Genomic DNA, 27,269 nt, shown 5'->3' on the forward strand with positions numbered 1-27,269 from the left:
AGCTGCCACCATTACCCCTCTCCTAGGTCTGGTAACCAAATCCATCTCCTGGTGTTACCAGATGTTCCTCAGAAGCAGGAGTGGAAAAAACCCAGCTCCTGTTCATGAGTATGTAACATACGCTTCCATCTAAGAAATGCAATTGTCTTCAGTAGACAACACATTTGAAGAAATCTACCCAAAAACACTAAGTGAAAGAAACTGACAGGTAAACTTTCATTGATAACTTCTTCTGCTTCCTCTACCATTTGATACGTTCCATGGAGACCAGGATCATACTTGCTTATCAAACATTGAATCCTCAACACCTAGCACGGTGGCTGGCCTACAGTAAAGGCTCTATGCATACAAGGGACTTTCAAAGCTGTGTGCAACATGCTAAGTGATACAATCCACCTGACTGCCAGTTCTACAGATCGGATCTGCATGTTTGGCTGTGCATTTTTCATTACTATATTAGACTGCAAGGCACATAATCTGGTTTATTGAGCAGCAGGTATCACTGAGATTTAAAAAATGACTTCTCTGTGTCTAAGGCTAGGATTAAATTTTAGTCGAGTTCTAACATGCATTTGTGATGGTGTGAGTATTCCTGTGCGAACAGTAGGCCCACATTACAAAAGGCCCAAGCATACTGCAGCAGGGGTTCTAGTCCCAGCTCTGCTCCCCGATTCCAGCTTCCTGCTCATGCACCACCCGACTCCCGAAGGACAGCAGGTTGTGGTTAAATCCTTGCTACCCACGACCCCGAGGAGGCCGTGACTGAGTTCCTGACTCCCTGCTTTACCTCTAGCCCATTCCCAGCCATTGCAAGCATTTATGGAGTCAACTCTACCTCTCTTACTCTTTCAGATAAACAAGGCCTTTAATAATTCAAATTCAACTACAGTTACAGTTATTTGCATTAGAATGAAGGATGTCATTTTTGAAAAAAGCATTTAGAGATTTAAGACCAACACAAAGTATCAATACAAGTTGAAACTAAGTGTTACAGTATCTGACTAGTAAGAAAGCAATCTTTTAATTAATACTATTTCCCATATTCTACTAAGGAGAAAGAACACTGAATTGAAAGAATGAAGTACCAGGGATACTAAAACAAAATTCAAGACCGTTAAAAAACAACAACAATAACAACAAAAAAACACCTCCAAACTACTTACTGTTACCTAGTTACTTAAACTATGCCTGAATTCTCAAAGTTTATTTCTGTGGCTTTGAAAAAACTGGGTGATAGGACAGCGGAGTGCATAGAGGCCTGACTTTGAGGTTGTGGTAGATTCTGCAAACTGCTGACAGATGAATGTGATGACAAGGGAAGATACTAAAACTAACCACACCTCAGACAGCATGGGAAGGAGTTGTAGCCAAAAGAGGCCCATGTGTACCCACCGACGAGGAACGTGGCAGGACCTGTAAAGTCAGGTTTTGGCAAAAAAAAAAAAAAAAAAGCCTTGAAAAACAGTGTTACAGTATTTTTTGAAAATGAATCGAGAAACGTGGCTGAATGGTAAGTCTGAGACAGAGTTCTATGTACATGAAGAGGCACACAAAATGTGAGCATGACCACCGTGTGTAATGATCCTTGGCATTACGGCTGCTGTCCTATAAAACATTGCTAACTTCTTTAACCGAAATTTTTTTTAGAGCAGACTTCAGTAAAAAAAAAAAAATTTCCTATAAAACTCAAACATCACACATAAAAGTTTCCACATCTTTTTCTTAATTAAAAAATTATTATAACCATTCCTAAGTCAATGTACATATAAATAGGTGGTAAGATGGATTTCGTTTGGGACATATTCTGCCAACCCTCCTTCTAAGACTTGTCAAACCTGAGCATGACATGAGAGAATAAATATATAACTTGACAGAATCATGAGCCTTATAGCTGCTCATAGCACAGTGGAACTGGAAGCAACCAGAAACCTAGAGAGATCATTTGGCCAAAACAGTTGTAATCTAGTCTCTAAGCAAACTGTGAGGTCCTGTCATTATGACCTGGCAGAAACAGATAGAAATAAATCCATGGTTTTACACTTGAAAGCCCAAACTCCCAATTACATGAATATAGGTTGGGATTTATGGCTTTACAGTTGAACCAGTGAAGAACAGCATTTCATCCAAGAGTCAGCCAAATACGGGTCAAGAGTGTAATGGAGAGTCCAGGTTCTATCACTCAGAATGAAATCGTTTAAGTGCTTGTCTTGGGGCATTAGACCATGAGTCACTGCCGTAACTGTGAGGAAGGCTGGAGATGTTGCAGATATTTAAGCTGGAGGATGCACACACCAGGATTTATAAAGGGCAGGGTGTGCTCCATAAGGCAAGTTGAGCTGAACTGTACGGCAGCCACTCATAGTGCGGCTCATGGCTGCTGGGACAGTTTGGAGTCACATGTTTGATTCCACATTGGTTCATAAAGCATGAAACATGTAGTCAGTAGAGCAGACCATCAGTCTGCAATGGTGCACCATCTGAAGCAGAGAGGCTGCCCAGGGAAGGAGACACCGTCACGTGACCAGCAGTGTGTTCCCATCCTTGCACTGTGCCTTTCTCTTCCCTCATCTGCTTCGAACCCAATTTTGCCACCTGTAGATACTAGACATCGACTCCAGTTAAACACACTCTTTGATTAATGACAATGGTGTTAACATGAAAAGATATGCAGTCCCTAAATCTCTGCTGTTTTAGGTAACATCACTGATTTCTAATACCTTTCATTAAATATTATGTATTACACTGAATGCCAAGGGAACACTATAGCATAAAACACTCATTTTATGTGCATAGCTGCATTTGCTCCTATGCAGGTAGGGAAAGTGTCATACTTTCCTTCCCCTCTCTCAGGCCCCCTCTCCTCTGCCTCCTAGAACTAAGTTTAGGGAATTTGCGTAACACACCCTCAAACTACCAGATCCAGGATTACAACCAAGGACTAATCTGATGCTCTTCGGGGGTCTTATGTTATGTGAACACACTGTTGAGGGGCTCCCTTAGTGTGGTTGCCAGTGCAGAACTTTCAGAAACAAACACCACAGGGTAAATGCACTAGAGTCCCATGAGCAGGACAGAGATGGGACTCCTTTCTCTAGTTTGAATCCTCTCGGTTCTTTCATCTTTTGTTTCTACCCACCACGAAACATCTAGAGCAACTCTCTAAGAAGCAATAACATGAACCTCACACTGTCCTGAAGTCCCTTCTACAGACCTGTACTGGAAGCTGGTATCGTGGTTGAGCAGTTCTCTTTTTCACATGTCTCCATTATGGAAGTTAAGGTCGTAGTAGGGACCCCGTAAGCACCTAAGACAACAAAAAGCAGAACATGGTATTAAGACCAGTAGGCAAATGACAAGCGAAGCACAGATAAAGGCATCTAAATTAAAGGCACTTGTACTCAACTTAGTTGTGCTCCTTAATCTTCCAGGGAGTTGGTCTAGAACTCTGAACACAGCTTTGCCCTCTAAAACAAGTTTCATAAATAGACAGCAGACTCAGGCTGACACACTGAAAGCCTTTTAAGCTTTCTAAGTGGACAAATAAAGTATTGATAAAACCGGAGACCTTAACCACCATGAAATTACATCTCTTTGGCCAAATGTACATAAGCTTCTGACTTGGGATGGCAGAAGCACATGACCCATGTGCAGTAGGTATCCTGGGCACTAAGCTCTGATGACCATGGGTAAGGCAGGGACTGTGGCAGGTGGCACTCCAACTCTAAAGCAGGGGCTCCTGGACAGAGGCATAAAGTATCTCTGGGAAGCAAGAGCCTTCTGCTGTTGACGACCTTTCTTTTCATCCATTGTCTCCAGGGATCCTCTCCCTGGCCCGGAATAGAACAGAAAATAGGAACCTCCTGGGGTATTTGACTTGCACACTGAGATGGAGTTGGAAGTGGTGAATGGAAGATGAGGACAGAAGTCTCAAAAAGGAGGCAACTGAGGAGGTGCTGGCCTGGGGCAGAGCCCCTTGAAAGAATAAACTTTCATGCCATGTAGCAGTAGAGATCTGAGGATGGTTCAATGGCCACAGCACAGCCTGTGGTGATTAAAACCGGTTAAGTCACAACAGCTCCACCCTCATGAGACCACGCATCCATTCACGGGTTAACAGGTTATCACGGATGTTTGCCTATGAGAAAGGCCAGTTTGGCTCTGCCGAGTTGTCATGACACAGCACACAGGCCCTTTCTGGATCCTGAGCAGGTGCTGGTGGCAGCCTCCAGAACAGTGAGCTAATAATCCAGCCTCTGTCCTTTAAACATCCTGCACTCTCAGCGAATGTGTTAATACAACAGAAAACGGGCAAAGATGCTCTCTGCTAAAGTGTTAGGGAAAGAAAGGTACTTTTCTAGGGTCTCATCATAAACGCTTTCAATCTAGCAAACAGACACTCCATGAAAAAAAAAAAAGACAGTTTAACTTTGCCAACTGTTCTGACTGCTGGATGGACTTATTTACAAATGCTTTATTTAACAGTTTTCGCTAAATTTTAAGGTTTACATTGCTTACTTTATGAAAAGAAAGAAAACATTTTTTTTCTATTTCTAAGAAAAACATTTGTATTGATGGCACAACGGCATTCAGGAACATAAATGTTTAGCAATAACCGCGGGCATTAGGATTCAGAAGCACGATGGTGCTTTGGATTCCCTCTGGACCAAGGAACTCCCTGTGACCCTGCCTCAAAGCCAGGAAGCAAGCCCAGTGCAAAGATGATAGAGATCAGACAGTTCACGACCCACAGTGTAGTGGAAGTAGAGCTGTGGGGAAACTTAATAGATGAGCTTGTCCTCCAAAGAGCGATACCCTGTGAAATTCTAGAAACAATAGCATTTGAGCCCAAAACAAAATATTTCATGTTCATGGGGCCAGTGCCATGCAGGCTAAGCCTCAGCCTGAGGCACTGGCTTCCCATATGAACTCTAGTTCGAGTCCTAGGTACTCCAATTCCAAACCCACTCCCTTGTAATGTGCCTGAGAAGGCAGTGCAAAACAGCTCGAGTGCTTGGGCACCTGCACTCATGAGGGAGTCCTGGAAGAGCTCCAGGCTTTGGGCTAGCCCAGCTCCAGCTGTTGTAGCCATTTGGGGAGTGAACCAATGGATGGAAAGCCAATCTCTCTGTCTCCCTCCTCCCCTTTTTTCTTCCCCTTTTCTTCTCTGCTTCTTTGCCTTTCAAATAATAAATAAGTCTTCTAAAAAATCCAAATACGGGCCCGGCGCGGTGGCGCAAGTGGTTAAGGTCCTCGCCTTGCATGCCCGGGATCCCATATGGGCGCCGGTTCTAATCCCGGTAGCACCGCTTCCCTTCCAGCTCCCTGCCTGTGGCCCGGGAAAGCAGTTGAGGACAGCCCAAAGCTTTGGGACCCTGCACCCGCGTGAGAGACCTGGAAGAGGCTCCTGGCTTCGGATCGGCATAGCATCGACCGTTGCGCTCACTTGGGGAGTGAATCATCGGACGGAAGATCTTCCTCTCTGTCTCTCCTCTCTGTATATCTGCCTTTCCAATAAAAAAATAATAAAAATAAATCTTTAAAAAAAATCCAAATACCTCATAATCTCTGGAATAAATACTACTATCTAGGTATGAAATTCCAGAGAGCCTCATGTTTCATATTTCAGTCCATGGATATAATCATGTTTTTACGGTGTGCTTTGATCACTCACAACTAAATAACACCCAATCATCGTGTATTCTGAGATACTGCTATAAACCATGAATTTAAGTATTAAGAAAAGCTTATTAAGGGTAAAAAAGAAAGATACTATTGATAAGACAACATTAATTAAATTCCACTTTTAAATTAAACAGTTTCAGGTCTCCTTTTGTGATTTCCATAACCCATGAAGAAATCACTGAGAAAAACGATCCAGAAAATGAATGACGATTTCTGCCCTGCACAGCTCGAGGGGTGAAAGGGTGAGGAAGAAAAAGGAAACTGAACTAAAACAACAACATAAGGAGAATGGGAAAAACAAAGTCACAGCAAAGCATAAATGAATTTTTAAAAACCCCAAACAGTACAGCAAGGAGCAGGACTCTCACCACAGGGCGCAGCAAGCAAACAGGGTGGTATGTGCCCAAACCACCAGTGAAGAAAGCCTGAAGGTCACAGAGAGACTGACGGGTTCTCATCTTACAGCATACTGGGCATTAGTATGCATTCTAGACCAATGTCTAGCTGAGGCCTTTCCAGATAAAAACATTTATTCACTTTCAAGCATTTTAAGTATGATATGGGACACTGTGATCCAACATCAACAGAAAAACAGCAGTGAATGGTGTTTGGTGAAGTTGTTGACTGACTGCTAGAAGATTTGGTGTTAGTGAAATTTCTCTCGGAGGCTGAGCTCACTGCAGCCATTCAGTGCCCAGCTTAAAAGTAGGTCACATTAATGACTCCTAGCAGCAAACATACTCCCAGTCGAATGAAAGAAAACACTTGCTGCTTTAGTGAGTTCACCTGTAACACCGTTAGCAAGCAACACCCGAGCCGTGTCTGCCACCAGAGGAAACAGCAATACCTGTCACAGGGGTCCTGTTTTTCAGTCTATCCACTTCCATCGTGAAGTCATCCTTCAAGAAGAGGAAGCCGATGATGGAGAACAGGTAGACCAGGATGAGCGCCAGAACTGCAGTCAGAATAATGGAGCGGCCATTCCGTGTGACACTTTTGATGACATTGAGTAAGGTCTCTTCTCTGTATACCAAATCAAAAAGCTACAAAAACATGGAAAACAAGAAAAAAAGGCAATGTAGCGGCAGGTAAATAAATGTAAAGGTAGTTACAAATAAAACTGCATGTCATTTTAGTCCATCAACAAAAATGTAACTTAAACCACTTTTAAAAACGTGCCAAAACAACCATTTCTTCTCTGATTATGATTCATTAATAAACAGGTGTTCAACAAATTAAATCTAGCCTAGCATATAACATACACCTACTGGTTTTTTGGCTAACATATACCATTTATTAAGATATTCTAGAAACAGCATTATTTCAACTTTTTGAAAAATTATAATATGGCCAGATCGGCCATTTACCCTTTATTTTTAGTCTTACTAATATTTTGCACTTACTTTTAGAATACATGGCTCCACTGAAGCAATGAACTGACAAATTTATCAAACACATTGCTTATCTAATGAATCAGAGGTGACATGAGAAGACTGATTTCATGAGACCTCCGCAATAGAAAAAATAACAAATTCAAAAATACTTGAGTAATAGAAGCATTTTTCTTTACATAAGGGGGTATAATAAGGAAGAAAAACCCATTACTTCAGTGTATATTGCTGAAAACAGAAATAAATACAAATCTAAAACACGATTTTGCTAATTTATCTTCTCTTCTGGATTATCATTCCTTTTGTCTTTAGGATAGAAAAACCTAGGCACTACTGAAGAACCTAGATACGCATTTGCTTTCTGCAGTGAACACCAAGAACAGCTTCATTCATCACATATGAGCAAGTACTTGTCTTATGACAAAATCTAGTTAAAAGCAACAAAACAACATTCATTTTCAAAAGGTGTAAGTATATGGAAACAAATACTATTTTTCATATTAGAATAGTTGCTTTGTCTTCAGCTACCTGTGGGCAAGAATTAGAATCTCTTGGGGATGGCATGATGGTTCAACTGGCTAATCCTGCACCTGCAAGTGCCAGCATTCCAATTGGATACCGCTTCTTGTGATGACTGCTCCACTTCCCATCCAGCTCCCTGCTTGTGGCCTGGGAAAGCAGTGGAGGATAGGCCAAGTCCTTGGGATCCTGCACCTGCATTGGAAACCCCGAGGCAGCTCGTTGCTCCTGGCTTCAGATTTGTTCAATCCCAGCCACTGCAGCCACTTGGGGAATGAACCAGTGGATGGAGTATATTTCTGTTTCTCCTTCTCTCTTTAAAATAAGCCTCTCTAATTGAAGTAATTTTTTTTAAAAAAAGGTGTATCTGAACTCAATGAAATGTTCAATTATGTGTCACACACTTTCCCTGAGACACACCAAAACCTTGTTCTCTAGTTTCTGATCACTGAGGTTTCCACAATTACTTTCCAACCTAACTACAGTCTTAAAAATCACCGCTGAGCAGAGAGATACTAGCCTTTTTGCTCACTTTAGCAAGTAGATTTTTTTTTTTAATGATGGCCAAATAGAAAACTTTATCTTTTTTATCTCCTGGTAAGGCAGCCAACTTTTGAAATAAAGTCAATATTCTTCCTTAAAGATAAATTAATAAATGCAAATTGAACTTTAAGCTGTTGGCACTCTGAATTACTCCATTAATTTAAGCTTTCAGTTGACAGATTTTCCTTTATGTTACTCATGCTGACTTAAGGAGGTCTGGCCATGTGTTCTGAGTCAGCTCTAGCCAGTGTGTAGTGTTAAGAAGCTGCTGTTTAAGAATGCGTGTTCCTGGGCAAAATTGATATCGGGCTGGCTGAGGTTTCTTTGAAATATGAATCTGAGTGTGTTTCTGAAAATTGCTATTATATTAGGCAAAGAACTGATTCTTGACTTTATGTTCCAGAAAAAAAAAGGTTGAGGCCGGTGTTGTGGCATAGTGGGTAAGGCCGCTGTTACCTCAGCATCCCTCAATGAGCACAGGATACTGCCCTGGCACCGCTTCTGATCCAGATTCCTGCTAACGGTCTGGGAAAAGCAGCAGAAGATGGTCCAAGTTTTGGGCCCTCTAACTTATATGAGGGACTCCTGGCTCCTAGCTTGGCTGCTGTGGCCATCTGGGGAGTGCATCAGTGGACAGAAGACCTCTCTGACTCTCCCTTTCTCTGTAACTGACATTTTTTTTAAAGATATAGTTATTTATATTGGAAGGGCAGATATACAAAGAGGAGAGATGAGAGATTTTCTGTCTGCTGGTTCACTCCATAAGTGGCCATAACAGCTAGACCTAAACCAATCTGGAGCCAGCAGCCAGGAACTTCCTCCAGGTCTCCCACTGTAGGGTCCCAAGGTTTTGAGCCATTCTCGATTGCTTTCCCAGAGCACAAGCAGGGAGCTGGATGGGAAGTGGAGCCACCAGGACACAAATCGGCACACATATGGGGAACTGGCATCCATATGGGATCCCAAGAGGTACAAGGCAAGGCCCTATACTCTGGCTTTTAAATAAATAGGTAAAAGAGTAATTTTAAAAATCAGAAAAAGGTTTTTATATTAAAATATGCTAAAACAGAGTTTTTGTATAATTCACATTAGAATTTCTTTCTAAAACTCTAAGCATCAAAATGGACTATTCTGTCATTATAAACAACCCCTTTAAAACAATACTGGTATCACTATTGTAAGAATTGTAAGACAAAACCCTAGAGGGAAGCAAAACTAGAGAAAAGGGCAAAGGAACAGAAAAGCAGCATTTCTGCTAACAACAAATATTATTCTGTTTTTCTCTGTTATCTGTTCAATGATATTACTGGTCTCCCATACTACTGCTATCCCTTTAGATAAATTAGAGAGCTGAAGCACAAAATCCTTGTAAATTCATCCTTGTAAATTCATCAAGTTGTATATACTACAGATGTCTAGCCTTTCTATGTCCATCAGATCTTAATAAAGTGATTCAAAAAGTGATACACTATTGCATTTTTGCCATCCTCTAAAAGTGTTGGGTATAGCACTTCAAAACAGGAGGCAGATGGAGAATCCATTTGGATCGCTGTAGCAGAAAAGTGTTTTGCTGCATGATCTAACTCAGCTGCCCAGAAAATGTATCTGTATCAAAATCTAACAGGCAAATCCACAGCTCACTGGGTCGCTTCCGTGGGTTTAGGGGGAAATGGAAAATTGGCCTGATTCTGTCCTCCTCCAGGGGTGCGCTGGAGACGGCAACACAGGAGGTGCTGACTTGCCCTTGATGATCCAAGCAAACTAGTTCATCAAAGTGTGCTTAGATCTTTAACTCGTGGCCAGGCTGCATTTCATCGGACAGTGTTGTCAACTGCACGTCAACTATAAGCTGCAGATATAAATAAATGGCTCTGACAGCCTCATAGGATGCTATCCTGTCGTGCTGCCAATTTCCAAACACTGTCCTGTTGCTTTACTGCTTCCTTACCTGGCCTGTGGCTTGAAAATAGTACCGATCGTATTTAGGAGCTAAAACTGACAACCAGAAAAAACACAGTAACTCTACAGAAAAATCCATTTAATAAGTGAAATATATGCATAACAGTTCAATAACAAACCTGGAATAAAAAACAGTTCAATAACAAACCTGGAATAAAAAACCTTTTCCTGCAGTGTTGGCCTGTCTGCCCTCCTGCTGCGTAGCTGCCATTTTAAAGACGCATGTAGTATTTAATACCGTAAATAAAACAGATGATTTCAGCACCCAAGTGAACTACTGCCCCCCACATTCCTATTCTTTCGGAGAATCTTTAAAAGATTCTAGTTGGCTGAAACCGCAAACAACCTATCTGCGTCACTCATCTGAAACCTGGGTCAGCAGGTTGCCTCTCAGAGACAAAACAGAGAATCCACCACCGCTGTGACTTCCTCAATAAAAGGGCAATACAAATGATAATAATTCATACTTTCTCCAGGAAATTCTAAAAATAACAGATCTTGTTCTAAATGTCAGACTCTTCTTTAAATAAATAAGTATCAAAGGAAGGGGCAGATACGGCAGCAGCAGTGTGTGTGTTCACAGCAGCGGCTGGCCCCAAGAAGACGTACTCACCAGGAAGCTATAGAAGAACTCGTGGATAAAGAGGCCCAGCATGCACACCAGGACATAGGCCACGTGATACAGGAACGCCATGTCCAGGATGACGGCCCGATAGCCTCGGGTGAATGTGCCACGGTTCCCGACGAAACTCACCAGAAACACGATTTTATTGCAAAGCTAAGGGGAGGAACAGACGAGATCTGACTGGTTTATCCTGAGAATCACATAACAGCAGGATGTGGACAAGAACTATCATTTGCCAAGTCTATGATTTTCTTTCATGATTTATCTCATCTTTGCAGTTTTTCAACATTGCCAACAATTCTGCCTATAAAATAAAAATACATGCAGATTTTTGTTTCTCACAGTTACACTTAAAGAGAAAGGAAATGTTAATTGAGTTAGCTACGTAGCGGACAGACCTGAATTCAAACCATGGGGCTTCTGGTGCAATTGCAGATCCTGATGGTTTCTAACAAAAACCTGGAATCAATGAATCTCTGTCCCATAGAATTCTTCAGAAGAGTAAGTAACATAAAATAAATGAAACACTTAAAATAACACCTTAAATACGACTTTTGTTACATATTGTACATGAATGACTATGTAAGATGGTCTTTATTATGCTCAAAATGTAAGAATATATTGAAAATAAAAACATTCAGAGATTTGTCCTTGATTTTTGTTAACGCTGGAATTTCTCCACTGAGTTTTATCCGCTACAGAATGAAAGGGAGAAGGAGAGAGGAAGGCAAGAAAGCAGGTGGAAGAAGGGAAAGACAAGGGAAGCAGAAAGACAAGGGACAGCAAGAGAGGTGGAGGGAGAAAGAAAGGAAAGGAGGGGGGAGGGAAGGAAGATGGAGAGGGAGAGAAGGACAGAGGAAGAGGGGGGAGAGGGAGAGAAGGACAGAGGAAGATGGAGAGAGGGAGAGAAGGACAGAGGAAGACAGAGGGAGACTGATTCCATCTACTGATTCACTGCCCAGATGGCAGACAGGCCTGGAGCTTCTTCCCATTCTACCACATTGGTGGCAGCAACCCAAGGCCTTGGGCCACGTTCTGCTGCTTTCCCCAAGGCCACTAGCAGGGAGGTAGCTCAGAAGTGGAGCAGCCAAGAAATAAACTGGACCCATAGGGAGCCAACTGCAGCCAACCTCCTGAGTATTATTTTACACAATTAAGACACTGAATTATTTTTGCATTTAACTTACTTCATAGGCAAGGAAAATATAAATACACTTATGCATCTGGGTTAAAATATGTGTTATCTATTTTCTAAGCTATATGTGTGGTAATTATTCACTTACCATTCTGAGGTGTTTATTAGACCTCTGAGTATGTAGCATATTTATATACAGGCTATATTTAATGATGCATTTTGTGGTAGAATTATGGAACATGAAAATGGATGCCGAGACTAAGGTGACAGTCACAGTGATTTGGATAATGACTCACAATGCGACAGTTACTTAGTTAATGCTATCTGTCTGGATCTAGGGTAACTACATTGCTTTTATACTAAAGTCAGTCTTGCCCTTCAGTAACTCGGAAAAGAATCACACAGCTTACTCTTCCTAATGTATTCCGAGTTCTTTAGGATACATCTTTGTAGGCCAATGTCTAATCCAACTTTGGGAAAATAGGTGGCTCATTGCAACACTACTTTTTTTTTTTCTTTTTTGGATAGGTATGGAAAAATCAGTTACAGAAAGGTTTTAAATAGCACAGGTAGCAACATATTACTTTGATGCAGATGTGAAAGTTGCAAGGTTGGAAACTTATCCCTTGAACTTCCTGAAATCCCAATCATTACAGATAAAATGAATCACCCAAGTCAACAACACAACAATGGAGAAGGCCAAATTTTGTCTAAACTCTCCCCTGCTGATCACCTATTCTCAATAATCGATGCTGTCAGCTCTCTCATCATCTTGTGCACCATTTCAATAAAGTCAAAGAGGAAGTCTTCACATGGTGTTTCATCACTAGTATTTACACTGCTATCAAATATAGCTAAATTATCAGGAAAATCTTTATAGTTACTTTCAAGAGCGGGTTTCTATTATACAAAGTCATTATTTAAAAACAAGGAAATATGTACAAGTTATTGCTGTAGATGCAAGTTTACATTCCCATGCAAATGATGAAAAACAGAGGGTCTGGGTCAACTAATATTTTATAGTTTATGCTTTAAATTGTTGAATGACTTCTGTTTAAATGTATGCTATTTAACTCAAGTTACACACTATCATTTATTAATACACACAAGTAAGCTCTATAAAGATAAAATCAAAAACTAGAATGATTTTTAGGATAATATTTAAGACAAAGTATTATAGGCCATCTCCTGATCTCTAATTGTAGATTGAATAATAAAAATCTATGCAGGGAAACGATCGGCAACATTCACATATCGAAGAAAGATAGATGGGATTAAAATTCTGAAATGAACAAGGTATTTCAGTTCTTATCATTATAAAAATTTCTGCTAGAAACAGGGTCTCTGTTGTGGTGCAGTGGGTTCAGCTGCCCCCTGAGATGTCAGACTCTGGCCTCCAATCCTGGCTCCTGCCAAGGCACCTGGGAAACAGGAGATGACAGCCGAAGTGTTTGGATCCCAGCCACCCGTGGGAGAGACCCAGACGGAGTTTCTGTCTCCTGGCTTTGGCCTGGTCAGCCTCAGCGATTGCAGCTACTTGGGAGGGAGGAAACAGCAGATGCAAGCTCTCTTTCTCTGCCTTTCTGGTTGTCTCTGTCATTTTGCCTTTCAAATGAGTACAATTTTTTGAAAATTAAATAAGAATTCACCACTATGAAGTGAACAACCAATACCGACTTCTCTTGTTTTTTGAACTTGGAACCTAGGACCTGTAGGGCATGTTACTGCTCTGCAGAACAAAGTCTCAGAGTGGGATGCAGTTGATACTAAACAGGGAAACTACTGCTGCTTTTGTTCAAAGCTGGATTGCATTAAATTGATGGCACAAGTGGATCAGGCCCCAAATATTATCTTCTTTAAAATATATCAACTTGCTATTTGCCAGTTTTTCTTCTTTCTCTCACAAAAAGAATCTATAAATTATCCTCCAGTTAATTCAGATTCAAAACAAATTAAAATTCAGCATGTGGGGCTGGTGCGGAAGCATAGTGGTTAAAGACCTCACCTTGAATGTGCCAGGATCTCATGTGGACCAGTTCTAATTCCGGCAGCCCTGCTTCCCATCCAGCTTTCTGCTTGTGGCCTGGGAAAGCAGGAGAGGACAGCCTAAAGCCTTGGGACCCTGCACCCGCGTGGGAGACCCAGAGGAAGCTCCTGGCTCCTATCTTTGGATTGGTTCAGCTCTGGCTGCTGTGGCCACTTGGGAAGTGAATCAGCAGACAGAAAATCTTTCTGTATCTATTCTCTGCCTTTCCATAAAAATAAATAAATGTTATAAAAGAATTCAGCATGTATGCAGGAATTACAGCATATAATTCTATATATTTAGATTTAAAGCACTTTTAACCGATTCAATGACAGTAAATACTTACATTAGCTGCACCAAGAAGTATTAATGTAGGCCCAAGACCGATCGTATATATGGATCGTAGCATTACTGATACAAGAAATGGCCGAATACCGACAGGCTTGGAGAAGAAAAACAGCATAGAGGTGCAGATGGCAACTGCGATCCAAAGCAGGATGGAGAACAATGGAGAAAGTGTACCTGCAAAATGTGAAAGCAGTTTTCATTTTTACTGAGATTGAAACTAAAATATGTAAAAAAAAAATACTTGTTCCTCATCTTCATATTTGAACCCAAGTCCAGCTGTGATGCACTGAATTTCAAAACAAAACTAAGGTATACTTTCAGGAAATGTCTTGGAACACATTACTCATTATTAAATTTCCAGAAAGTCTGTGATTAATTTCGGGCTACTTCAATACTTACCAGTTAATGCTCCTTCCATTAAGTCTAGAAATTACTCAACTTTCTCCCACGGGGAAGGAACCTGCTAAATACTTTTGATAGGTATATCTCAATGGAAAACCTTAATTCACAATTTATGATTAATGGACATCAACAGCATGGCTAAATCACTAGAGATCAGGTTTTTCTGCCTCAGACTCATACCATGTCTGAATCTGTTATTACCCAGTTTCCACATTATATAATTCTCTGAAGAATCCTGCAATGTTGACTACCTAGTCTTTACAAAATAGATACACGCTTTAGCTGTTGAATATGCTAAATATTTAGCTGTTAAATATGTTTATATATATGCATTTATATAGATGGCTATGCATGAAAATGTATATTTCAAGGCCAGATCAAGTTTTAAAGTTTTTCATGATCAGAAAATAAAGGTTTCAATTGTTTCAATATTGATCTCCATTAAAAATGTAATCTGCTTGAAACTCTCCATAAAAGAGGACTAAAAATAACTTTCCGTTAAGAAGAAGTAGGATTCACTGACATTTGCCCTAGCATGTGGTTCAAGAAATTCCTGGCTGAAGGTCACGCAGCACTGCATTTGCGGAAGTGGACTGGGGGCCACATTCCTTGCTGGTTGGATCAGCCTGGGATCTCAAACACGTGTCTGTGGGGTGACACAGTCAGGGGCGAGTAACTTAATGGAGACTTCCCAATATCTCCTTTGGCAAATACTCTACAGGACTTCTGATTCTTCCAGCACACCTCTCCCTGTTATTTATATGACTTACTAATGTGACATCCAAAGCTAACTCCAATTCCTGTCCACCAGCTTGGCTAACAAAATGGATCTCCTACTCGTGTTTATGCTAATGGTGGCTTTCACAAGCTTTATTTCTAGCAAAATATAACCTACTACAAGCAGTTTTAATTTCAGTAATCCTAAACAGCCAGAAACAAATTGGTAGCCCTGGCCTCCTCCATGCTGACCAGGACTTGGAACCCAAACCGAATATCAGCCCAGGGAGGGCCATCTTGGCCTCACACAGGGCCTGACATGCAGCATCCAATGCACACTTGTTATTAAGGGCACAAAGAAAAACAGTCTGTGAGTTCACCTGGAGTAACTGTCTCCGGGCACAAACTCCTTAGTTGGAAATTCACTATACTGCAACCGCCAACATTTCCAAGATACACTGAACTAAAGTTGTTCAATGGCCAGTCATGTGACTCTCCACGGCGATTCACCAATAATGTCTCAGTGGGACATTCTTCTACAAGTCCCAGGTTTGACTTAGATGGCCTCACTGAGCCTGGTAAGTTAAGCCACATAGCATCCAACTGGCGAAGATTTCCTCTGGATTATCAAAAATTATAACCATGCACTACAAAGTTGGTGTTTGATCCCTCTGTGAAAATAAAACCCAGTGGACAGCATAATCTTTCACAGTTTAATATTCAATATACACTTTTAGTATCAGCAAACTACAACGCTATTTAAAATAGCTATGAATCAACACTTCTCATCTTGTAATTATCTGCTTTAGGATTCAGTGCTTAAAAAAAAAAAAAGATGGAAATCTCTCCAACAAACTGCTGAAGAGGCACAGATTTTCAAAGAGAGTAACTGCCCATTAATTGCTTTCTCCCTTTAATAGCTTATATATGTATCAATATTCTAGAAACAAATTACAACGGGAAAAAAATTTTTTCCCCAGCATATACCCTCTATATTTTTAAATCTTAGAACGTATAAAGTTTATCCTTTATAAAAGAAAATTGACACAGCAAAATTGGAAACTTCAATTCCATTCACATAATGGAACTCGCTATCTACCTCCTGCTGGCTTGTTTATAGTTTCCTTTATGGAGCATGCTGTTTCTTTCCAATCTCTCTCTTTTTTTCTACCTCCCACGTGGCCTCAAAAAGCTCCTCTGCTTCCCCTACCTCCATCCATAAATCCTCAGGTGGCCTGCAGTGGCATGCCGTACTCACTCCCTGGCTACCTAACCAGACCGCTGACTCCTCCAGGACGAGGACACGGGGCAGTTTGACCAATCTTTGCGTCTTTAAGCTTAGCACGGGGTCTGTGTCCTTCCATTAGTGACTGTTTCTTTGAGTGAATGGAAATCACCTTGAAGAACTTATTTTCTTGAACACAAAGCACTTGAGGGAAAAAAGAACGGAATTTAAGGTCGCCTGCTACTTTTTCATTGATTGTCTTCCCCCCAACCCCTGGCTAGTGTGCTTTTACCTACTGAAACCCAGGCCAGAGGCGGCTGACATGGCAACCTTCAACTTTTATTAAATTTTTTTTTTTGGTTTCTTTAATATATCATTGCCCAAAATCATATTCAGTCTCCACAAATGTATGTAATTCCTCAAGTCTGTTTTGTTGCTTTTTTCCAACTTAATTTCATTGTGGTTACAAAACATACATGATATCCTTAGAAAGTTCATGGTAATGCATATCATGAAATGTTTTCTGTGAAATATACATTTTTTTACATCAAAATAACTTACTTTTCAAGTTCACTTTTCCTTGAACTTCTCAGTGTACCCTCACATGATTTTAGTTTTTTCATATCTGTTAAGATTCGTTCTGTGGCCTAATATATGGTCTGTTTTAAATAAAAGTGTTCCATGTTCTAATAGAAATAATTTATATGACACAGCTGTTGGATGAAGCAATGTATGAATGTCTTCTTAGGCCCCCTCTTAGCCACAGTATAGTTTAACCTGTATTCATTGATTTTATAGCTGAATGATTTGTCCATTGATAACTGCAGTGTTCAACAGCCCTGTCTCCCTTTGGATCTAATAACACCAAGATCTCCCAGCACTGGATAGGTACACATGTATAACCGGCATCTTCTTGCTGAACTGATCCCTTGATAATTACATAGAGACCTTACCTGTCTCATTTGACAGCTTTCCCCCCCAAAATCTGCTTTGTATGATATAGAAATAGCTACTCATGTGTGCTTGTGGTTTCTGTCTGCATGGGATAAATGTCTATTTACTATAAATCTTGCATAATCTTACTGGTGAAATTAATTTCTTATAGGTAGACACAGAAGGATCTTCATTTTTTTTTTCTTTTAAAGATTTATTTTATTTTTTTATTTCAAAGGCAGCTGGATTACAGATATAAGGAGAGAGCTCGTTCTTCCATTCACTGGTTCACTTCATAAACAGATGGAGGTGCACCAGTTCGAGGTCAGGAGCCAGGAGCTTATTCTGAGTCTCTCATGTGGGTGCACAGAGGCCCAAGCACTTGGGCCACCCTCTGCAGTTTTTCCAGATTATTAACAGGCAGGTGAATGGCAAGTAGAGTGGCCAGAACACAGACCTGTTCCCATTTAGAATGCTGGCACTAGAGGTGGAAGCTTAGCCTACTGTGTCATAATATTGGTCCCATGGGTCTTGTTTTCTTTAATCCAATTACTTCGTGTCTTTTAATTAGGAGATTTCGTTTACCATCAAGGTTATTATTAATAAAGAGCAAATTATTATTGTCATTTTATTCTATTTTGAAAATCCTTTGTTTTGTTCTTCCTCTTCTACTATTTAATTTTGATTTGGTGGTTTAATTAATACGGTTACATTTTCATTTGTCCTTACTGTACTTGCTCTCCTATTGGATTTTATACTCCCACGCATTCTCGTGATGTTAGTCTCACTTCTGGATGTAGGACTGCCTTAAGTACCTTGGGTAAGACCATCTGGTGGTGACGGACTATAAAGAACAAAAAAAGTTTAAGGGGCCCGTCGCGGTGGCGCAAGAGGTTAAGGTCCTCTCCTTGCACGCCCGGGATCCCATATGGGCGCCGGTTCTAATCCCAGTAGCTCCACTTCCCTTCCAGCTCCCTGCTTGTGGCCTGGGAAAGCAGTCGAGGACAGCCCAAAGCTTTGGGACCCTGCACCCGCGTGGGAGACCTGGAAGAGGCTCCTGGCTTCGGATCGGCATAGCATCGACCGTTGCGCTCACTTGGGGAGTGAATCATCGGACGGAAGATCTTCCTCTCTGTCTCTCCTCTCTGTATATCTGCCTTTCCAATGAAAAAATAAAAAAAAAAGAAAAAGTTTAAGGATAGATTTCTTGGGTGTGCTATTCCGGATTGGCAGTTGTCTCTTTCCAGAACTTGGAGTTGGTCATTCTATTTCCTTGCAGTTTGTGAAGTTTCTGCTGAGAAAAATGCTGTTAATCTAATGAGTATTTACTTACAAATGATTTGGAGTTTTTTGCTTTTTGTTTTAAGAGTTATTTAGCAGGAAAAAGATAGCGAGCTCAAGTGAGCATTGATTTTCCATCTGCTGGTTCATTACCAAATGGCCAAGCCAGACAGAGATGGGCCAGACCAAGGCAAATGCTAACAACTCCATCTGAGTCTCCAATATGGCTGCCAGGGACCCACACATTTGGGTCATTTTTGGGATGCTTTTTCCAAGGTGCATTATCAGGGAGTTGGATCATGAATAGTGCAGCTGGGAATTAAACTGGCTCTCTGATATGAGCTGCTGGAGTTGTTAAGAAGTCGCTTATCTTTCTGTGCCACAATACCAACTCCAAAGTAATGCCCTTCTATTGCAGCATTTTAGATCTTTCTTCCTTCTCTCTCGTCTGTCTGTCTGTCTCTCTTCTCTGTCTTGTACGTTTCACAGTTTGACTATAATGTGTCATGATCAGGATCTATTCTGGTCTATTAGTGGTCCTACAGGTCTCCTGTACCTAGATGTCCACATGCTTCCAAATCAAGGAGTTTTCCAACAATTGTTTCACTGAACAGGCTTTTCTATGCTCTTCCCCTTCTTTTTGCCTCCTTGGACTCTGAAACCCATGAATTTGTTCATTTCTTGGCGTATTGCGAGTTCCAGAAGCTGACTGTTTTCATTCTTTCCTCTGTTTTGCCTGCGAGCATCTCTTCAGAAATGCTTTCCAGTTCACAGAGTATTTTTTCTGATGAATACAGCCTGCTGTTGAGGCTTTCAATTTTTTTTTTTTTTGTGACTTAAAAATTCCTCATTGCAATACTTCATTTGATACTGCTTTATAAGCTTTATCTCTTCAAGGAGTTTCTCATTTTTTTTTATTTCTCTGAACTTTCTGTATTCTCTTGATTCTGAGTTTCCTTGTAACCACTGTTTTGACTCCTTTATCAGGCATTTCATCAATGATGTATCCTTTGGGGTCTTTTGCTAGAGTTATTGTGTTCTTTGGGGGTGTCATGTTATCTTGCTTTTTTTCTGCTTTGTGCTCCTATGACAAAATTTTCAAAGCTGGCATTGTCAGTTGTTTTCACCCATTTTATAAGGTGCCACTTGCAGGAAATGGCTTTTTCCTGAAGATGTTGGCTACTGGTTTGACAGGTTAGGTTCTGGTTGAGGGTGGCTTTGGTAGGTGACAGCTATTTTGGCTCCAGTTGAAGATCACACTGTGTCTCTCTTCCACTTCTTCAGCTGTGGCCACTGGCTTTGGGCACAATGCACTCAGAGCCCGTGACAGAGCCTCCGGGTCTTGGGGATGTGGAAGACTGCAGGGCAGAGGATTTCTAGGAGCCCAGGCAGATATGGTGCACAGAACAGTGGGAAATAGGCACTTACCATGAGGCTGCCCCAGCAATGGCACAGGTGGTACCAGGGAAATGGAGTGAGAGTGAAAATACTGGATTTTTTAAAGTGGAATTCATTCTGTATACACCATTTTTTATGCCTATACAAACTGAAAACTCCTTCTTGATATTTCCTTGTATGAGAACAGAGAGCATCTGGAGCTTGCAAAGCAACATGACCCAAGAGAAAAACAAGTCACAGCAGTAATTCTTACTCCTGAGGCTGTTTGCCCAATGGTGTGGTTCAACCTCATTCTACTTTCTGCATTTTATTAACTGGAACATTATTAAAAGAAAGAGCTCTCTTTTTCATTATTAATATGAGCATCTACAATCATATTTCATTCTAAGGGCTACCATATGTTACTGTCAGTTATTTTTCTCCAAACTTTTTTCAATCTGGCCACTGGGAGACCTTTCTGGTTGGATATTGTGCTCTATGACATACCTACATCATTAGTTGATCACTTGTCAGACAAACCTTAAGAGTCAACTAATCTGTCTAAATCACTTCAAAGTGTTCCTGGAGAGTAGCCATTCCACTTGTTTGATCCAATCCAGCATCAGGATTTTCATAAGCAGCCCAGAATTTCCCTTCTGCAGACAGTTCTGATAGCCAAATGTGCTTCGGCCTTGGCTTAGCTTCCTAGCTATGCCTAACGTGTGACTATGATACAGAGAATGACCTAATTCCAACAAGATTTCAGTCTTATTCAAGAAGTTATAAGTAAAACCACTCATCCAGAGCTGTTGTCACATAACCCAGAATCATTTTGGAATTAACAAAATGGCAGCTCGTGTTCTCCATTCTGATCTGGACAGACTGATAGTGAACCTTCACCTTGAGTGTTATGTTGATGCCTTCCCAGTCTGTCCCATCTGCAGGGTCAACATGTGCACTTCAATGGGCACCGTGTCTTCTGGTCTCCTGTTTGTCCACACTATTTCTGACTGAACCTGGAGCCTACCTTGAAACTGTCTTACAAATGTGGCTTCAAGTCCTTGTTCCAGAATCAGATGCATTTAAGAATACCTGGTAAGATTACTTGTATAAAGTATTTACTTATTTCTGGATTCAATGCCTCAATCGCTAGGTAAATCTTAACCCTCTGCTTCTGCATCCATCCATAAAAATGAAGCATTTTTTATACAGGTTTGTCAGGTAGATGTAGTAACATTATATGTGTTATGAGCCAAACTGAAATGATAAACAGCATCAGTTGTTGTTATCATAGATCTTATTATTACATCTATTAAGTGTGTAGCAAGTGTTTTGTTTTTTCCTGCATGAGCAAAGAGCAACTGTGACATTTCTCGATAACACTGCATCATGCACAACAAGTGCCTGCAGAAATTAGACTCCTTTCTGCTCATCCAGCAAGGGAAGTCATGGAATGGAACCCAGGAATGCAGCACTCATCCAGTCATCCATGGAAAGATCCCTGGGCTGCTCACAGAGGGCCAGCCTTCCACCCTGAGCTGTGTCATTATTCAAGCCTCTCTGAGCTTCTATGCCTTCATCTGTCAAGTGAAGGTGCAATGTTTGAGGAGTTCCAGAATGGCATCCATCTCTAAGACTGTGCTTCTCTTAGCCGGGACTCTACCATTCCTTCCCCGTGATCGTTGTGCAAATTAGACTCATTTATCATTTTGGTCTGGACTCCTCTCCTTACAACAGTAACTTCTTTGTGTGCCAAGAGTTAAACACTAAAGGAACTGAAACTCAGGAAGGAGAAAGCTGTTTCCACTTCTTGGAACACAAAGGCTAACTAAACATTTGCTATGTTTTTCACTGTTATCTAACTGACGCAACCACTCTATTTTATCATTCACATGGATTCCAAAAGAGCATCCTTTAGTCATAAGCACGCAGACTGCAGCTAAAGGTTAGAACCTTGACATTGATGTGATCTGTGATGGACTTGTTCAATACAAAATCACTCTTGGACTTGCACTGATTCTCGTGCTCATTTGAAAAAGTTCATAAATTGGTTGCGCTCACCAGACCATCTATTAGGTTTGTTTCAGTAGTATGAATATTTACTTATATTAGCAACAACAGCAATTAAACTGTATCAAACACTTCCCAGACACTTTCCTAAATGTGTTACCTACAGTATCCCAGTAAATTGTCACAATAATCTTATGTACAGATGAAGCTTAAAAGCATCTCATGGTTATTACTGGTTTCCTTCATATTTTCCACACCCATTTCAAACTAAATCTGAAGCCTGAAATGTATGTTCCCCAGCAATCGCCAAACTTAGGTTATTTCCTAAAGTTCCATCCTTCCAGTTATTTCTCCAGTATCTCCTATTTCACTGGAAATAGCATTCCTCTTGTCTTTCCTTTTATGAAGGCTCATGCATGAATCCCTTAACAATATTAATTTAATAGTCAACACTCTCAATTGTCTGTTACTAGATGTTTGTAGTACTTTGGACATTACTGAAGCCTGAGGCTATAAATATTCAACTTTGTATTTTTATAAAATTAGAATTGTTTCTTAAGTTACATACATGCTTACCATGGAGACTTTGCTCAAGTCAGAAAGCCAAGTGAATAAAATGTAAATGCCTCTATTGAAGGTAATTACAGTATCTGTACAAAAAACTTCTCAAGTAATTTAGGTGATACCATATGCATTGCTTTTGCCATAATCATGAGGCAGAAATCATCAATTTTTTTCCATGCTTTATGTGTCAGTATATGAAGACATACTAATAGTATTCTGTGCACAAACTTTTAAAAAAATAACATTTGTATTCACCAATTTTATGCTTTGTCCACTTTCTATCATATTCACCTTGCAATGAATATAGAGAAATGTATTCAATAAGAGTTAAATTATTCTCATGTAGAAGTTCTAAACAGTTAAGGAACATATTTGGAGTTATCAGTCTTGGAATTTTCAGGTCTATATGATTAAAGTAAAGACAAGCACTTGCCTTCGTCTCCATCATCCCCAAATGGATAGAAGAGCGCCACAGCCAGGTTGATGAATACGGCCAGGTTGAAGGAAATACTGCCCCAAAGAGAGATGTGCCTCGAGAACCAGAACAGGGCAGGGTTATCTAGGAAGCAGGAAGGGCACGGAGACAGGACAGAAAATAAATCACCGTTTCAAAACATGAGCTTTACTGGCATGTTTTCCTAAATGCATTTGTGAACTACTGCAAAAACCACATTTAAAAAGTTAAGATGATTGGTTATAGATGGTCTAGTAAAAATAATCAGAACCATAAGGGAGTTTTCTATTTAATTCATTTTTTTTCATCCATTAGCTACTTTACACCTAAATGATCATAGAAAGGAAACTCCATAACTGCAAAAGGTAGTTAACAAATTTGATTCCATTTCCTCTAGGGGGAGGCATTCAACATATGCTTGAGGTCCTTTCTAAATGGAATGACATCCATCACTATGCAATTTGGTATTATTGACCAACAGGCCCCACTCTTATGTCTTAAAGTCAAATGAAAACACAAACCCTCTATCTTGTACACAATTGTAATGACAATTCCTACAACAGGATTCCAGTTACCTGAAACTCTGAAACTTCATACTGTGGTATAGTGCGACTTTACTGTTAACTAGTACTTTATATTATGTACATTTTAAACCTTACACTTCTGAGTGACTTGTTGGGTTTGAAACAGAAGGAGATAAAAGCCATGATAAGAACTGTCCACAAGCAGGATAAACAGTTTTGCTAAGTAGTTTCAGAAAAGGAACTCAGTCTGCCAACAGAAATGAACTAGTGAACACATCTACTGAAGAGAGTTGAACTGAAAATCAATTCTCCCCACCTCTCCTAAGAAACTGAGCAGATATTAAAGGCATATAAGGTTTAATGGAAGCCTAAATAATTATTCTGCCCTGGGTACCCATATAGCTCTATCAGGTCTTGTCCATTCTCTAACTTGGCCCATCTTAAAATCGGGATTAAAATATTGCAGCTAATTGGAGGGACAAAATGTTAGTTTTCAAAAGGAAATGATCAACTTGTCAGACAAAATCTGTGAACTGCAATCTAGCATTGCCATCATGTATAAATTGTTCTTCCCTTCCACATATCTTCTTATCCTTCTCTTGGGAACAGTATCTCCACCATAGAATATGCTATGATGAGCCATGACAGGTCACTAACTGGCAGGTCACATATGATATCTACATTCTCATCACTCATAAATCAGGAGTCCTTGCTTTCAAATAAGAATGTTAAGACAAATTTAGAAGGTGTTGATGCATCCATTTCTAGTAAGTGCTTAATTACAATTCTGCCAAGCAAATTAGATTCTTTAGCCTCTTAATAGAGGCTGTCTTAAAGATTTTAAATTAAAACACACATTGGAAACCATTTAAGATGTATTGATAGTCTGAAAAATGATCACAAAAGCACAGAACCTACGCTGCTAGCTAGTTCATTATTCAATTTACTTTTTTTTTTTTGTCAAGGAGAAAAATGCATGTTGTCCAAATGTTACAAATAAGATTTATGAGTCTTCATATGTATGTTGGACACCCCAAAAGATTTTACTGAGTTCCATAAGTTCTACAAGGTAAAATGTTAAGAGAAAGTAATTTCTTTCTTGATTCTTTTCAAACTTTCTGCTAAGAGATGCTGGAAATTCATGTCACAATCTTCTATCTAAAGGGAGTGTTTTTCAAGCTCTACTCAAATCCATAAGTTATAACCATTAATATTCCTACAAAGATGAAATGCTATTGAATAGATGTATCAAGAAAGCATGCCTGCTTGTCAGGGCAACTTCTCAAAAGTCAGATCAACAAGTTCTCTGTTTCACTTTCTGCTATAATCTTACGCTATGCATTATTTGGGAAAATTGAGTGCATGCCCTTTTAAATTTTACCTATTAAAATCCAGCACTTAAAGGGAACTGAGCTACACTACTTTGTGCAACTTTTTAACATTATTTTATTTGAACACATGTGATGAAATGGTGTTTGGGGATGCAGAGATAACACTGAAAGAATGACTCCCATAGAAACAATCCCTTCAGTCTCAGGACAACAGAGGAAGAGCGTGTGGGTGCCAGTGTTGCTCCACTCTGGTCATTGTCGAAGCCAGGTGTGGTTATTCTCAGATTTCAGACCTGCAACTGCTCACCAGCTGGTACAGCTGCAACCTTGCATTTCACAACATTTCTGAAAATATAGTATCATCAGTACAGGCCAGTCTAACAGCTCTCCGCTTTCATTAAAGCTCAGGTGCCTCTGCTCTGGCCAAACACTGAGCTCAAACTCTTACATATAAAAGGGGCTGCAGAAACATCAGGCTAATCAGAAATTAATAAAGGATTTAACTGAATTGCCATCCTGCATTTAAAAAAATTCCCATTTATCCACCATAGTACACAAAATGAACTGCTTCAGTTTGCAATACTTACTCCTGATTTTCTTCTGCCACTTCATTTCATTGTAGAGGTCTTCCGTTTGCTGGAAAAAGTCATTTACTTTGCTTCCTTGCTCATCCCTTTCGGTCGTATTGTACACACGGCACTTGGACTCGCGCGTGAGATATTCACATATGTTGGGGACAGGAAAAACGATCTGCTCCATGGTCCTATCGTGCCGAACAATCTGAAAATGGTAATTCATGTTTGTTCTTAGTCTTCTGCACACCTCAGCCTTGGACTATCTCCTGTTTTATATATGAGCTCATGAATGATATTTTATGAATTATTATGAAGAAATGTGCTGATCTGAAATATCTAAAAGTCCTTCATTGTACTGCTTTACGTTTTCTCGTTAAAATAAATAAACAGGTTATAAACACACAATCAATAATAAATAAATGAATTTCTTTCATTTTTTGTGGGTTATTATTAAGCTTTTGTCATTTTAATTTTTGTAAAGCACAACAGAGAACAAGGGCAGTCAAGCAGGTGACTGGCAAGGCAGCCTCAGCATCCATGCACATGCTGAGCCCGTCAGTCCTTAAAAGGGGCTGCTAGAGAACAAATGACTTTCCTTCAGTATCACACATCCTGAGTTCTACAGAGAATGGTGCTTTATGTCAACAAAACGCTCTCCTACTCATGGCAAGATAAAACATACATTTTCATTTTTAAGCTTTACTTATTTTATTGGAAAGGTAGATTTACAGAAAGGAGGGACAGAGAAAAAATATCCATCCACTGATTCACTCCCCCAAGTAGCTGCAACAGCCAAAGCTGAGTTGATCCAAAGCCAGAAGGCAGGAGCCTCCTCCAGGTATCCCACGGCATGGGAGGGGAACGGAGCTTAAGGTTGGGCCATCCTTTGTTGCCTTCCCAGGCCATAAGCAGGGACTTAGATGGGAAATAGAGCAACTGGCACACAAAACAGTACCCATACGGCACATTGAGGATTAGCCAATTAGTTGTCACATTGGCCCCAAAACATTAATTTTAACATATGTATGAATATACGTAAATATTCATTAGTTTGACCTTTTAAAATTTGGTACACTTGACTATTTAGCAAAAACAACAACAAAACCACTGTCATATAGCTTCACTATGTAACAGGATTCCTGGCACCTCAACTTCAAGGTTCTTCTGTATACACTGTGTCCTGTCCCTGGGAGAATAACACTGATCTAACTCAAGGTGGCAATTCTAATTCTCTCTAGCATTGACTGCTGTGGTGGTGACCAAGTTCCAGAAAAAAAGGCATAAAGAAAAGTCTGCATGGGGCTTCTAGGAAATATTGTACTTTCCAATAAAGAAAGAGAACCACAGGAGATTAAAAAAATAATAATAACAGAACGAGCCTGCATTTTCTTTCTTGATGTTTAGGACAAAAGGTTGAATTGAGGGTGCAAAGCTTAAAACTCTGGCAGCCACCTTGCAACCATGAAACAGACTATTGCCAGCTTGCCAGGGAATCCAGCAGAAAGGCTGGTCAGGTCTGTCTGTTTGAAGATATCACTGAGTCACCAAATAATTATAGAACCGCCTGCACCTCCAGAAATCCAATAACATAATACATATTTTTTTTTACTGCTCAAACAATGGTTAATCTGGTATTCTGTTACATTTG

The 27,269-nt window shown here is 40.2% G+C and overlaps 1 protein-coding gene across 4 annotated transcripts in view; it reads right to left on the reverse strand.

Annotated features, from left to right (window-relative positions):
- ITPR2 (inositol 1,4,5-trisphosphate receptor type 2) overlaps positions 1–27,269 on the reverse strand; it is a 400,740-nt gene that overhangs the window by 54,554 nt on the left and 318,917 nt on the right. For all 4 annotated transcript variants that reach the window (XM_040987441.1, XM_040987440.1, XM_040987442.1 and 1 more), the window contains 6 exons: positions 25,634–25,826; positions 23,171–23,296; positions 14,227–14,402; positions 10,708–10,872; positions 6,530–6,725; positions 3,212–3,304 (listed from right to left, as the gene is read on the reverse strand). In XM_040987441.1, coding sequence (XP_040843375.1) covers positions 3,212–3,304; positions 6,530–6,725; positions 10,708–10,872; positions 14,227–14,402; positions 23,171–23,296; positions 25,634–25,826 — 949 coding nt within the window. The remainder of the gene's footprint in view (positions 1–3,211; positions 3,305–6,529; positions 6,726–10,707; positions 10,873–14,226; positions 14,403–23,170; positions 23,297–25,633; positions 25,827–27,269) is intronic.

This window comes from Ochotona curzoniae, unplaced genomic scaffold, assembly GCF_017591425.1.
Source record: "Ochotona curzoniae isolate NIBS_2020 unplaced genomic scaffold, NIBS_Ocur_1.0 contig_4645, whole genome shotgun sequence".
Classification (NCBI taxonomy): domain Eukaryota; kingdom Metazoa; phylum Chordata; class Mammalia; order Lagomorpha; family Ochotonidae; genus Ochotona; species Ochotona curzoniae.